The 16,431-nt window shown below is 38.5% G+C and overlaps 1 protein-coding gene across 1 annotated transcript in view; it reads right to left on the bottom strand.

The window, feature by feature from the left end:
- The window catches only part of MYO1B (myosin IB), a 169,958-nt gene that overhangs the window by 99,819 nt on the left and 53,708 nt on the right, over positions 1-16,431 (bottom strand). The window contains exons 9-10 of the mRNA XM_089687686.1: positions 12,276-12,423; positions 8,264-8,382 (exon numbers count right to left, since the gene is read on the bottom strand). Coding sequence (XP_089543812.1) covers positions 8,264-8,382; positions 12,276-12,423 — 267 coding nt within the window. The remainder of the gene's footprint in view (positions 1-8,263; positions 8,383-12,275; positions 12,424-16,431) is intronic.

Here is a 16,431-nt window from a genome sequence, read left to right as displayed (position 1 = left end):
CATTCAGGTTTTTTTGTTGTGATTAGTTGTGATTGGCCACAGCTAATCACAAGACACAGATGGGCTGTGATCAGCTCAGTCTGTACCATATAATTACTATGACCAATCACAGGTAGTGACACAATTGTATACAATGGATGGAATGACAGGCAGCCATGCATTGTTTACAATTGTCATGTGACCTGCTGTGACTGGTCACATGGTACTGGCAACAGGCCGGTACACAGATCTGTCATCAGCTGTGTTCGAGGGTGGCAGAGCTTGTCACAGCGTGGCCCCGCAGGCACGTGCAAGGTGCGATCCAGGAGGATGTCATATGACACCCACCTGGATCGATGAGAGTCCCTTTCGGCCATCATTTTGCTATTGGCCTGGCTGGAACTGGTTACAGTAGATTTATAGATAAACCTTTTTTTCATTTTGGATAGAGTAAGGCAAGAACATCGGTTTATTTTCTGCCATCTGTGTTCCATTGGGGAGAATTCCCTTTACTTCCTGTTCCCTAGCCAAAACAGGAAGTTAGAGAAAATTGCCTCAAATTAATGGAATCCCTAGGGGGACCCCAGGTCAACAGAACTAGTGTCCCCATTGCAAGACTTCCACTCTTTTACTTTTCTGAGAACAACCCAAAATTTGGGATTCTCTATTACTTTCACTGTCAATGACAATAGTAAACAGGACAGATAGAGGGGGAATCTCCCTAACAGATGCCCAGACAGCATTACAAACCTGACAGGCGTTCTAATCCCTCCCCACTCTTGCCAGAATTTAAAAAAAATATGACAGCCGGGCGAACCTCTTGTCCCTTCAGTAGGGCGTCATATGACGTCCTTCCTGGATTGCGCTGTGGAGAGATCTGTCACCAGCTGTGTACATTGGACACAGCCAATGACAGATCTGTGTAGCGGCCCCGTTGCCAGTACCATGTGACCTGCTGTGACCAATCACAGCATTTTACATGAAAGCTTCCTTTCATGCAATCCATTATATACAAGTGTGTCTAGCTGTGAATGGTCACAGTGATCACATGCACAGGCTGGGCCAATCACAGCCTGTGTCATTTGATTAGCCATGGCCAATCACAGCTAATCACAACAAAAAAAACTGAATGAATCGATTTCATTCAGTTAAATGCTTGCTTATAGCAAAGAAATTATTTGCTATAAGCAATCAAATTGTGTAAAAAAAATAAAATACTGATCACTTCCCTAAAGTAGTACAATGTTACTATGGTAACATTAAACTACTTTGAGCATTGTGTAATATGAAAAAAAAATCTTAAAAAAAGAAAAGTAATAAAAAATACAAAAATAATAAAAAAAATAACTAGTCAGTGTCCCTGATCACTGCCACACCAGTTATATGCTGACGCTGTACTGATATGCTGACAGTATGTACAAAAAAAAAAAATTTTGAAAATAATTTTTTTAATTTCTTCATTTTCTAAAAAATGATGACAAAAAAATTACAACTACAAAAAACTTGCCACGCCTCTTAAAAAATACGTCAGACTGTCTACTTTGCAAAAAGGGGTCATTTGGGGGATATCTGTACTGTTCTGACATTTTTGGGCCTTAAGAAATTAGATTGACTGTCAGTACTTCAGCATTGATTTTCAGATATATACCATAGTTTGTGAACTCTATAACTTTCCTACAGACTAAATAATAAACACTGATTTGGGTTTTTTACACCAAAGAAATGTAGCAGAATACATCTTGGCCTAAATTTAGGAAGAACAATTATTTATTTGCAAACTTTTATAACAGAAACAAAGAAATGTGTTTTGTTTTCAAAATTTTCGGTCCTTTTTTGCCAATTTAGCAAAAAATAAAAACCCCAGTGGTGATTAGATACCACCTAAAGAAAGCTCTAGTTGTGTGGACAAAATGATAACATTTTAGTTTGGGTACAGTGTTGCATGATCGCGCAATTGTCATTCAAAGTGTGAGAGCGCTGAAACCTGAAAATTGGCCTGGGCAGGAAGGGGGAAAAGTGCCCGGTATTGAAGTTGTTAACCTAGGAGGAATGTAATGGTGAGAAGTACTCATCTCACTACTTGGTCCTACAAAGCTGCTCAAGTTGTGAAGCCACGCCCTAGCCAATGTGATTATGTACAATGCAGGATCAATGGCCACCACTAATTCTGTGCTATACATGACAATATTAGGGGTGCAATGATATTGTGGGGCTTGAGCAGGAGCAAAGAAGCACACTAGCTGCTGCAGGACCGAGGAGGAAGTTTAATATTCCTCTGCATTACAACCTCCTAGACTAAATGGGCTTTAAATCATGAATATACAAGGATTTTTTTTTAATGGTGTTCAGCTTTAAAACTACATACAATGATTACATGCTATATATATAATCTTTTATTTTGGTGCAGTTAGCTTTCATATAGAAAACTAAATAAAAGCAGGCCAATGTAGGGATATGGTTCAAAAATGAAACACTTCAGCTGCCTTAAGTTTCCAGTCTATGAGATCCAATGGCTTGTATAGTTTTCTACCCAAACTTGTTGGTAGGTCCATGAAAACCTTTTTAAATCTGTTCTAAGAGGGCTGTCCCTCAACTGGCTTTCTAAATCATTAGTTTAGTAAGAGTGGGATTTCTGGTGAAGATATCTTCCCTCTGGAGCCAGTGGAGATCTAAAAAGTCAGCACATACATACTTCAAGCTGCCAGCAAACACACAAAACTGAAACAAGTTTTTGGTGGAGTTGGCCACTACCAGAATATAACCCCCTTCAGAACTGCCACACTACACTTTCCATACCACCTCAGGGAAAATTTGGCTTGGGATAAAGCTTGACACCAAAAGGTACATCCGATAAGATAAAATACTGCAGAACACAGAACTATATATATTTTTATAACAGAAAAACCTAGACAACACAACCACTGTATCTGCAATAAATAGAATGATATATAATAAGCATTCTAAAAAGATGATGCACTAATAGCTTACAGTCCCATATGATTGTATGTAATACATTAAAATGCTGTCCACAAATGGTTTACTTTTCTAGAGCACAGTGATTAATACTAACAGCTATAGCCATAGGCAATAACTGCATGTAAAAATCCAACATGCTGGTTGTACCCAAGTCGATCCATCAATCGACTACAATCAGCCTGCCCATAGATATATAAAATCTCAGGTGGTGAATAAGCCAAGATTCAAAACATCTATGGCCGGCCTAACTTTGCCTGGATTCTTTTAGTAATGAAGTAAAATATGAGGAGGGAGAGAGAGAGAACAGAGTCTCTCTAAAGAGGTGTCTATATCAGTGGCCTATAAACTGTGGCCCTTTTCCAGCCCTTTGGGAACGGATTCTACCATTAATAAGAGGCACTATTCCTCCCTCTGACACCAACAATGAGCCACCATTTCTCCCACTGGCACACACAACGGTGCATTATTCCTTCCACAGACAACAATGGGGCATAATTCCTCCCATTGATATAAACAATTGGGTTCTCACTGATAAAAGCAAATCGGGTACTATTCCTCCCACTGACACCAATGATGGGACACAATTCCTCCTCCTACTGACCACAGGTGCTAAGTATGTGATTTTTTTGCTCCAAATGACCACCAAGCCTGGGGTACTGTCCACTTCCAATGACTGTGGGACATACTTTTTTACTAGGTAGGGGGGGGCAACAGTAGCCTCTTCCTCCCCTTCAAAGTCTAAATAACAGTAAACTGGCTCTTTGTTTAGAAATTTAAGAGACCACTGGTCTTCATTATTCAATTTAGACAACTAAATGATGAACAAAGTAATGTTTTACCTTTTAATTGTTAATGGATTAAGGGTCAATTGTATTCTTTCAAAGTTTATACATTTTTAAACTGATTTTAAAATCTGCTTTTTTGCCATATTCCTATAATCTTTGTTATGCAAATGACTTTATATGTAACAAACGATTTCCAGAACACTGCAGGATAGCTAAAGGACAGTAGTATTTATCTCCTGAAACTAGAGTTGAACCTCAGTGATGAGACTTTGCAGTGTTTCACTGCTCTGGCATATTCAGTTGTGCATATAAATTTCAGCTTTGACCACTGAGCTGTTTAACTTGTGGCTTGTCTTGGTAGGAAGTATGGAAACTAGAAACATGTAAAAAAAGAAGTCTAAATCTTTACCTGCAAATTTAAAAAAAAGTTTAAGCAATGAACATAATAAATGGAAAGAAAATATAATCAAAACCACTATAAATACAACCACTACAAATTACCAACAACTGTTTGAAATATACTTTAATAGGGATATACGTATATGTATGTATATATATATATATATATATATATATATATATATATATATATATATACACATATACATACATACATACATACACACACACACACTCACCAGCCAATTTATTAGGTACACCTGGCTAGCACCAGGTTGGACCCCCTTTTGCCTTCAGAACTGCATTAATTCTTCATGGCACAGATTCACCAAGGTGTTGGAAATATTCATCAGAGATCTTGGTCCATATTGACATGATAGCATCACACAGTTGCTGCAGATTTGTCGGCTGCACATCCATGAACCACTGTTACAAGGCACAATGGATCTATGCTTTCATGTTCTTTATGCCAAATTTTGACCCTACCATCTGAATGTTGCAGCTGAAATCGAGACTCATCAGACCAGGAAATGTTTTTTCAATCTTTTACTGTCCAATGTTGGTGACCCTGTGTGAATTGTAGCCTCCGTTTCCTGTTCTTAGCTGACAGGAGTGCCACCCAGTGTGGTCTTCTGCTGTTGTAGCCCATCTGCTTCAAGGTTTGACATGTTGTGCATACAGAGATGGTATTCTGCATACCTTGGTTGTAACGAGTGGTTAAGTTACTGTTACCTTTCTATCATCTCAAACCAGCCTGTCCCTTCTCATCTGACCTCTGACATCAATGAGGCATTTTTGTCAACATAACTGCCTCTCACTGGATATTTTCTCTTTTTTGGACCATTCTTTATAAACCCTAGAGATGGTTGTGCGTGAAAATCCCAGTAGATCAGCACTTTTTGAAATACTCAGGTCAGCCCATCTGGCACCAACAATCTTGCCACATTCTCCATTCTGATGCTCGGTTTGAACTTCAGCAAGTCGTCTTCACCACGTCTACATGCCTAAATGCATTGAGTTGCTGCCATGTGATTGGCTGATTAGCAGTTTGTGTTACCAAGCAATTGAACAGGTGTACCTAATAAAGTGGCTGGTGAGTGTATATACACATACATATACTAAACCCAATGTGCATATATTGCAAACATATATTTAACCTAACGTTTACAAAATTCAGTTAGGTTATCTGCTTAATGCACTAGATTCTCATGTGCGTGTAACAACTTTAAAAAAAAAAAAAAAAATTAATAATGTGGTTTTGTGCAGTGTTTCCTCCCACCCCTTTTCCCCCAGGAACGCAAAAGCATGTGCACATAGGGAAGGGTTGTCGCTATGGGTACGACACCCTGCCTGATGTGTGTTTGTAGGCATGCAGAAGATAATTCTTACCTGTTCACAACAGTTTAGAAAACACAAACAGAATAATTAATAAAATACTGAACTGCTGAATTAGATATTCTAGTACATACTAGTACTGGATCGTGGTATCATGAAAAACTTTCCTGCTTCAGTTACTGCTCCTCTGAATGATTATTAGTTCATTCATTTATTCATTAAAAAGGACCCACTATGGTTAAACTGAATCTATGTAACTATAGTGGTTCCTACTCAGTAAATAGATTATGATTTATAGTATGGGAAATGGACTCAAGATGTATAATTTTGCTGCTCATGTTAAAGCCTAAGTGCAGCTAAAATCACAAACTGAAAAACCAGAACAAATAGGACATAACTTGTGGTCAGTAGAATGTGTCCCTTGCACTGATTCCTCTGTTGGTGAAAATCTTCCTCCGTTCCGTCCTGTCTTGTACATCATCTTTATGAATGAAACCGGATCTATGAACAGAGCTGAAGAGCTATCAATCATCTGCCCATCCTTTATTTATAGATGACTTTCCACACATAGAAGCTGTAATACAACTTCTATTAATGGCGGATCTGGGCAGGAAAGGCAGGCATAATCAGGCTGTCTTGATAAGAGGCTGTGACAGCCCCTTAGTTCTATTATCCCCAGTTGCACCTGAAGATTACAGTGGCAGGGGTTTAGGAGCTTTTGGCATTTCTTTGCCAAAGCACCTGAACTCAACTTTATAAAAGCCAGTGTGTCCATGTACACATAGGCTTTTAGCAGAGTTTAAGAGCTGCAACGTTTATGTGAGGTTAAACATCCCTCTCCTGAATGTGGAAAAATCGAGTTCAGGATAGGAACGTTTTGACTGCCGACAACAGGAAAATGCAAAACCAAAGTACCGCGGTTGCTGTGATTTGCATTTTCCCGCGGCCGGTTGTCAGGGTAGGCTCGTGTACATGGAGCTCAAGTTAGGTCCCTTGTGCTGATTTTTCTGTTTGTGATTTTGACTGCACATGGGCTTTAAAAGGTCAGCCATGCTGGTGCCTCAAGAATTAATTAGGGTTTCCCTTTTGAAGAACCAGGCCATCTGGAAGGTATATGGGTTAATATCAGTATGTTAAGGGACCTACATGCCCAAAACTCTCCAACAATGAAGAGGATATCCTATGGGTCTGGTGTTCCAGGCTAGAATACTTAAAAAGGAAGCTGTATAAAGTATTCCACTTGACAAAAATAGAAGAAAATCAAGTATTAAAAAACATCTGATTAAATAATGGTGCATTAGTAGCGAGCAACCCAGTGCATATTTCTATTTATAATTTGCATATTCTATTTATATTTTGTAATATATATGTATATGTAGGCATCTAGATTTGCTCATTACATATGGAGGATCTGCAGCACTTGCACCTAACAATACATTTCTTTATTTAACACAAACACATGCAAGAGCAAGCCTGTAAAATTATAAAAAATATGAATTTAGAATAAATCAAAATATGCACTCACTGAAAATAAACTACATTTCTGTTCAAAAAGTCCATTTGCTCTACACAAATTTTTTTTTAAATTAAACAAAATACATGGCAAGACAATTGCTGATTTTATATTTAGGAAAAAGAATATTGTTCACCAATGAGATCTTATTGGTTTAGTGGGTGCCATTAGGTTTTTATAACATTGCTACTTTTCTAAATGACATGCTGCAAATTACATAGGGGGTGATTTACTAAAATTTGGAGAGTGCAAAATCTGGTGCTGTTGTGCATGGTAGCCAATCAGCTTCTAACTTCAGCTTGTTTAATTAAGCTCTGACCAAAAACGTTTGTAAACAAAACAGTTCTCTCCCCTGTCAGTTCCTGCACACTGCTTTGCATGCAAAGAAAGCAGTGTGCTTACAGTGAAGCACAAACACACAGCCCCATGGTAAAAAAACACCCAGCACACAGTTAACCCTTTGATCACCCCACATGTTGACCCCTTTCTGCCCAGTGCCATTAGCAAGTGTCAGTGCTTTTTATTAGCACTGATCACTGTATTGGTGTAACTGGGGATGTCAGTGAGACCAAGTCAGTTCCCCCCAGTGTCAGAATGCCCGCTGCAATCCCACAGTCCCGATATAAGTCGCTGATCGCCGCCATTACTAGTAAAAAGAAAAAAGAAAAAAAAAACAAAATCCCAGTATACAGTATATACTGCCATTTGTAAACACTTTAACTTTCATGTAAACAAATTATTTTCACGTATTTGGAATTTTTTTTTTAGCAAATATATGCAGCAGAATACATTTTGCCCTAAATTTATGACGAAATTTGATTTTTAAAAATTTTTTTACTGGGCATGTTTAATAGCAAAAAGTAAAAAATATAGTTTTTTTTCTCAAAATTTGCAGACTTTTTTTTTATTTATAGCACAAAAAATAAAAACCGCACAGGCGATCAAATACCACTGAAAGAAAGCTCTATTTGTGGAGGAAAAAGGACATAAATTTTATTTGGGTGCAGTGTTGCATGACTGTGCAATTGTCAGTTAGAATAACCCATAGTCGTAACGCAAAAAATGGCCTGGTCAGGAAGGGGGGTAAATTCTCAGAAGGGCAAGTGGTTAAAGTAATGCTGCTCCACACAATTTGTTTATTTTAGCAAGTATGCATAATGTTAAAAACATAAAAAAAGATAATCACCTTAGCAAACCAGGTTTTTCTGTTTGTCCCATGGTACAAGAATAATATTTATTTGCCCCTAACTGCAAATGAATCAAATTATTTAATCACCTGACAAACATTGAGTGTTGTGGACACCTTTTCCTGTTTGGCTTCCACTGTTCGGAAACTGAAGGCTCGTTCCAAAACACTCTGATCAATACCAATTAACTCACAGATTTCCTTCAACTCTAGGAAGATAAACAAAAAAAAGAAAAATATTAGAAATTCCATATACATAACATACACTATATTATATTAGATTCAGGTGTTCCAATCACCTCCATGGCCACAGGTGTATAAAATCAAGCACCTAGGCATGCAATCTGCTTCTACAAACATTTGTGAAAGAATGGGTCGCTTTCAGGAGCTCAGTAAATTCAAGTGTGGTACTGTGATAGGTTGCCACTTGTGCAATAAGTCCATCCTTAAATTTCCTTGCTACTAAATATTCCAAGGTCAACTGTTGGTGGTATTATAACAAAGTGGAAGCAACTGGGAACAACAGCAACTCAGCTACGAAGGGAACTCTTAAGGCGTCAGCATCCCAAGACATTTTGGACAATTTCATGCTTCCAACTTTTTGGGAACAGTTTGAGGATGGCCCCTTTCTGTTCCATGACTGCGCACCAGTGCACAAATAAAGGTCCTTAAAGACATGGATGAGAGAGTTTGGGTTGGAGCAACTTGACTGGCCTGCAACTCAACCCAATAGAGCACCTTTGGGATGAATTAGAGCGGAAACTGCGAGCCAAACCTTCTTGTCAGACAATGCGCTTCTGGAAGAATGGTCAAACATTCCCATAGACACACTCCTAAACCTTGTGGACAACCTTCCCAGAATAGTTGTAGCTGTTATAGCTGCAAAGGGTAGGCCAACTCAATATTTAACCCTACAGACTAAAACTGGGATGGCATTAAAGTTCATGTGGTTGTAAACACAAGCATTCCAATACATTTGACAGTATAATGTATATGCAAAGTTTTGTGAACTTGTAAATCAAGGTAAATGCATTTCCAAAAGGCAAATGAATTAGTAAATAATGTGTTGTTTATTAACATTACACATACTGTATATAAGCTGCACATTACCCCCAAGTACATACCGCTAATGCAAATGTGACCTACAATAGTAAAAGAAAAACTAAAATAGGCAAAAGGCTATATAACAAAATAGCTATGGTCTGTCACACTGTTGTTGAAGACACACTTATTAGTTTCTGGAATCTTTACAATTGTACTGGTATTCAATTTGAGGCAAAAGTGCCCACAGACTTATTCATTTTCAACCCTGATATTTTCCACAATTTTTGACAAAGACCTTGAGTCTATATAATCACTTTGGCCAATTCTTTCAGAGAAATCTCAGGGATAGAGAGCAATGCGACCTGTTGGAAAACACTGTCCAATTGCTACAGTTTTAAATAAGATAACTTTTCAGTGCACTAGGCAATACCTACCCGTCGTCCTCCATAGTCTAAACAGGGGTGTTTGCATGATCAGAAGCTGTGCCAGAAGGCTGTGCCAGAAAGGTCGATTTACTAAAGGCAAAGAGGTTGTTCACTTTGATAGGGAAATTGCCCCAGAACTTAGTGAATAAGGTGAAGTTTCACTTTTCTATGAATATCCAATTATGTGAAAAGAAAATGCAAATAACAGCTTTTCTGCTTGCACATGATTGGATGATGGAAGCTGGCAGAGTTTCACCTCATTCATCAATCTTTGGGGTTCATTCCCTTGCAAAGTGAACAGCCTTTTTGCCTTTAGTAAATCAACGCCACTGTGCTGCTAATCCCAATCTAATCTGCATTTGTACATCTGTACTTATCTGCATGCTTCCTCTAGATCAATAATACAACATATTAAAGCCAGAGGGTCAGCATGACAGCAAGCAAATAGCATTTCCAGATGATGTCAGTGACGGCAGCCCTTAATTTCCAATAGCATGTTTCATTTAAGGATATTAACTTTTTTTTTTAAATAAATAAAACCGATAAATCAGAATAGATCTGAAGCAATGGTGTGGTGATGTAGTGAAAGGTTTATGAATTTCGTCTGGTACCAAATATATCCATGGAGAAATTTTAAATGGCACCTATATGAAACAAAAAGGATCTCCTAACACAGCACAGCTACCAATGATTTGCCTGGAAGTAGTTTTCTGGAATTACATATGCTATACAATGTAATTTACTGCACCATCCTTTTAATAGAAATCTTGCCTAAACCTCCCCTGAAAGCAGTTATCTTTCTCTATATGCTAATCTATATCCTACCTGCACAGGAAATTTATGGTTATCTGAGTAAGGGTTAAATCTGCCAAGTTTCCAATGCTGTATCCCCCAAGGGAGCAGAGACTGCAGTAAAAGCAAACAGAGTTCCTAACCCCTAAATCCTCTACCCAAAACGAAAAGCAAGAGACAATGATCTTCTAACTACATAGCTCCCAACTGTTCCTGATTTAGAGGGACTGTCCCTCATTTAGAACAGTCTCTCTATCATTTTGGTCTGATCTCTATAGTTGTATATAAAATGCACTTTTTATATCTTTCAAAAAGTGTTTTCTAGTGCTAAACTTTACGTCCAATTTCTAAATTGCTGCATTTGTACATTTCAAAAGCCAGGAAAAAGGAATAGTAGTAGTAAAAAAAAAAAGAACCTATTGGTTGAACTAATCATTTTTTTGGTATAATTCTCCTTTAAGTGGGCATGGCAGGGGGTGTGTCTTATGCCCACATACTTTTGCTAATAGGTGTCCCTCGTTCCCATCTCAGAAAGTTGGGAGGTATGTAACTATATGTCCACGTATTTCATGCTACTAAAGGATCACCCAAGGGTCCATAAAACCGATGAGTAGGGGTTGAATAAAATTGTGCAAACACATAACAGGATTGAGGGAATATGTATTGAAGCCTAGAGTAAGGCCCACTTTTGTAATTTTTGTTTTGTTGACTTTATAAATAAGCACATGGCAATATTCTTGCCCCAACTGTGAACATGGGAGGAGATATGCAATATCTGTCAGACCCCTTCTACTCAGAGGCCCATGTTGCTAGTGTTTTATGTTCAATTTCAGAATGAACACTACCTTGTCCACTGCAGATTTTTTTATGCTGAAATATGGAAATCTTTAAATAATCTTTAATTAAAGCTGAACTCCAGCCAAAGAGATGAAATACTTAAAAGTGAAAAAACTATTTTTGTATATGACCATCCAGTTCTGAGATTTAGACAGCTCTACCACACAACACAACCAGGTGGATAACACTACTTTCTCTGTGATAGTCAAACAGTAGGAGGAATACAATGGTGTCAACTTTCCATTCCCAGCCTACAGAATAAATAGGGAAAGTGCAGCCGCACATTGATGAGGCCATCTCTCTGCTCATTCTGCACTTTCCCCCTCTCGGCATGTTCCTTGTCAGCACATCTGTATGCTGTACACCTGACTGAACCCTGTCTTGTCCCACCACCTCTCAAAGTAGCTCTGTAGCATAGGGGCTTACAAGAGGCTAAAATCAAGTATAATTCAGGTACTTGAACTAACTGCATTAAAAAAAAAAATTAATTAATGTAATGAATATAGAGATGCATATTTTTGTTACTTTTTATATCTGCCTGGAGTTTTACTTTACTGTACTGTACATAATTCTTAAAATTCCAGACTAATCACTATTCTCTGACTATATTCACCTTGTAATGTGGCTTTTTGCTTTCTAGCTAAGGCTTGTTGTTATTCCACAAATTCAAGCCTTGACACTGCAGAACATTCTTTCCTGTGGCGAGCCCTATTTCTGTGGTTATGTTGCGATCATCTGGAAAATGAATAGCTGACAACCACATCCTATGTCTTTTCAGCTACCAAAGAAAGGCAAATACAGCATGCCTATAAGACTTCAAAATCAAGCAAGAAGTCAAATAATGAGCTTGCTGGAAGAAATATTACCATTAGTTTTTCTCCAGGAAGTAATGCCTATAATTTATAATATGAAATTTAAATAATGTCTGCCTGTTTCAAGATCACATTTTTATGCTTATATCATTAAATGATCTATGTATAACAAAGCTCATTCTGTGTCCTTACCATTCTTGTCCTTAACTTTGCTTTCATCCAGGCCATTGACACGAGATTCTGGTTTAAACTCGATATTCCCCAGTTTTAATACTGCTGCCACAACCTCCAGGACAGATTGTGTTTCATGTTCCATAAAACCTACAATCTGCATAGCATTCTGAAAGAAGAAAACATTGATTGATATGAAGCAAATATAGGATAAGACATGATATATATATATTTTTTTTATTTTTTTTTTTGTAATCAACACTGAACTTTGTATCAACAATATTTCTACACCACAAGATAATAAATGAGTAAATAGCCAACACCCACACATTTTGTGATTGACAATAACACATGGAACACATTTACCAAGTATATCCAAAAACTAGCCTAAACCCTAACGTTGAACCACAACATTACCGCTAAACTCAGCCAAGCACTAGCTAAAGTTTGCAGGAGGAGTTTTTTTCTGCTTTAAGAGGATGCAAAACCCTTGACCTCTGTCTGCACAGAGCTGATTGGCCCTATGCTGATCACATGCACTCTGAGGGGGGACACTGGAAGAAGGGGAACATCAGAGAAGTGAGGCTCAAACAGCATTTTTGCACAATGCAGAGGATTAACCCCTTAGGTTCCACAGTGAGTTTAACACGCATGCTTATACAGACTGATTTTACTGTTGTGGGTTTAGTAGCACTAACTTTTTACTTCTTCAAAATCCTAAACTCACATCTTAACCCTAAACCTAACCATAAATCTCACCCCAAAAACTATTCCCAAAACTAACCCTCATCCAATCCTCCAAGGCTAGGACTACACTTAAAATTAAATATCTTTGCTACTAAAAGATGTCAAATATAATTAAAGGTATTGTTTTATATTTGGATAGAGTGGTGAGGGGTTCAAACTACTGTCAGGTTTGTACTGTTGTCTGTGTACCCCTTAGGAAGACACACTTTCTCTAACTGCCATGATCACGAATCTTGAAAATGTGTGAGGTTAAATCCAAAGGCCTCATGTACACTAGGTGTCAAAAGCACTCTTTTTGAGGAATTTTGACTTTTCGGCTTCTAAATGCCCCTCTATGTTAGCCTGCTGTAGGTGTTCATGCACAGATGCAATTCATGGCCAGATCTAGGGGGTGCTGGGGAGGGCTGCGCCCCCCCCCCCCTCCAGAATTCAGTTGTGCCCCCCCAGGATGGCCTTCTCACAGATGGAGTGGCCGGCTGATGAGCCCCTCTCCCCATCCCCACACTCAGGGTGGGGAGAAGCAGAGGGCAACGTGGTACAGTTTAGTGAAAGTTACAGGACAAATGACAGCACCAGAAATCAGGCAGGAGGTGTGAGTTGTGCTATGCTCTCGCTTCCTGTCATAAGACAGCAGATGAGAAGGGATTGCTCTGACATCAGGCTGTACACTGACTGTACCCACCCCCTACCCACGTGTTCTGCTGCTGGGCGATAGCTTGCAGGTAAGGAAAGAGTATGTGAACGATAAATGGACCGGCTGTCCATTTACGCTCGACTGACATCTGATCAGATCCAGGCAGACAGAGGGGAACGGATTCCCCTTCTGTTTGTTTTTGCTGGATCGAAGGTAGCTGGGTATAAACAGACACAATTCCATTTACATAGTGCTACCCATAAAGGAGAATGGAGGCTCCGGTCGGGTCCCTCTGAAAAACAGACAGGTGGAACTGACCGGACTACCGATGTGAAAGGGGCCTTTGTCCAGAGCTACCCCTCTGCAGTACCTGTTCTCTGCCACAAGTTGCCCTCAGACTTTCAGGCTGATTGATGCCCAGCATCCCATAACCTAGAAGACTGTGAACATATGGACAGCAGGGAATAATAGCACTGTTCCATGATGGGGCATCATCATAGCACACTGTCACAGTGTATTGATGAAAAGAGCAAAGCTGATCTAAACAACACTGCACTCTGCGTCATCCTGGACAATCCATCCCTGGAAGAAGACTGAAAAGGAAGATAACTGAGCATGTAAGGGGTCCTCTTAGAGGGAATAAGGAGTTGTATAGTATCTCTAGCCAATACATTTGTTTTCATAGCGTAGGGAATGGCTAGAACCACGTTCACAAATCTTCCGTGCGGGAACACAGAAAAACAAAACTGACTTTTATTTTAACACTTTCATGTTGTGTATGTATATATATATATATATATATATATACACACACACACACACATATATTATATATACATATGCATACATTATATATACACATACACACATATACATTATATATGGTGCTTATAATATATTCATATTGAATATATACTGTTCTGTGGCACCGTGTGTTGGTTTGCGACTTCCACTGTGTCATGGAAAAACTCTGGAAGCTGAACACCTTCATGCACTTGGTGATCTAGCTTTGCTTGTGTATCATTTTTTATACTGACTGAATTTTAAAGTCTCACCAGTATTGAATAAGGAAGAGTCAGATCACCTGTCATGCTTTATTCTGTAGTCTGTACCACTGTCAGAAATGTTTCCGTTTGTTTTCTGTCCTGATGACTATAATGAGAATTTCCCAGTGTGCACAAAGACTAAAATTAAAACAAATTCTAACCCTTCACTATAGTATAAAAAAAAAAGTTTTATTTCTGTCTACGTCTCTACGGGAAAGGGTTAGAATGTTTGCCAGTTTATTTAATATTTGTGTTACTGTGTTTCTGTGAAGCTGGCCATTCCTGCTGAACCAGCTGAATATTGATCCATGTACGGTTGTTACTGTTCACAAAACAGTCGATCTATCGATCAGCTTTTCTAAAATGGGCTTTTTGGAAAAATTAGTTTCTATCACTGCATGCAGCCAATCTTCTGCAGCACTTAGCAGTGTATTCTGACGTGGGGGAGTCCTATTGTCAGAATACTATGACACAGTGGGGAGGATTTCCCCATCTACCTCAAATGTATGAATGGCGGAATCGGTGTCATTTTTTGTGTTCAGTCATTTTGATAAACAAAAAAGTCTGCACCAAGTATTGGCAGCTTAAGAAACATTCTTTTCACTTTATGTGTTGTCACCTGTGCAGTCTCTCCACCGGCAGAAAGCAATACCTCAGCGGGAGTGATTCCCTCATCCACCTTCAGTGTTTTTGACTATTTTTAATCCTTATACTGTTAGAATTAGTAAATATATAGGAAAGTATAGTATTTCTTTGCTTTAAACTTTTTGTTTAAATTTTTTCAGCTAGCTCTTGGTTTCCAGGCCTAGGCAGATGATGTCATACATCCCAGGACTCTTCATTAGGAGAATAGGGGTTTTCTCAGCTAAGCACACCCTCCTACCTGCATGCCTGAGCTAAGGGCAGATAAATTCCAGGAGGTAAATGCTGCATGAGTCATCTGCCCTTACTGAAAATAGCCACAAATAAAGTAAAAAAATGGCAGCACGCTGTACACAGCACATGTTGCTAAATAATTTTAACACAAGTGCAAACCATATATTTCAGGTGTACAGAAAAGTCCTCTGTGAAAAGTCTTCTATAAAAATAAAAAAAATGTATATAAAAATAGTCTCTATTTAATGTGCAAAGAAAGTGTAAAAAATCTTGTCTGCAATAAAAACTGGAATAAGCCATCAAAGTGTATTGCAAAAGGATTTTGCAAGAACATATTTTGGAATAAGAAAATTAGAGTACTCACTCTGTGTGGACCAGCTAGTACAGGTGCTGAAAATAAAGTGACTTCTCACAAAAAAAGTGTCTTCAATGCTCACACCCCCATGTAAAAAAAAGTACAAGAAATAGATGGCCTTTTTATGAAAAAAAAAGAACTTTAGGTGAATAATCTCCTGCCAACATACAAGCTCTCTTTCTCCACGTCTCATGTTATTTGTTACTGGGTGCGCTGTTTTGTGCATGTTTGTTAGTAGCTGCTATAGTGAGTTTCTTTGAGCACATAATAAATACCGTGGAGCAGGTATCTAATAATTGTCAAAATGGCCACAGCCAGAAATGTTAGGAGGTGTTTTCCAAGGTGATTTCTCTGCAAAATAAAGCATGGAGACATGGATGGATAGCAGAGTTTAAAAAAAACTTAAATAGCGTTTTTAGTTTGTGGTGCTCAGATGCAGTGGAGTCCCACTTTATCTAATGCCATCTTTTGTCATCATATACCCATGGGAACAAAGAAAAGTTGTGACTTAAGGACTTT

This window comes from Staurois parvus, unplaced genomic scaffold, assembly GCF_062004578.1.
Source record: "Staurois parvus isolate SC_StPar_1 unplaced genomic scaffold, SC_StPar_1.0 ptg000434l, whole genome shotgun sequence".
NCBI classification, from domain to species: Eukaryota; Metazoa; Chordata; class Amphibia; order Anura; family Ranidae; genus Staurois; species Staurois parvus.
This window is presented reverse-complemented; position numbering and strand designations above follow the sequence as displayed.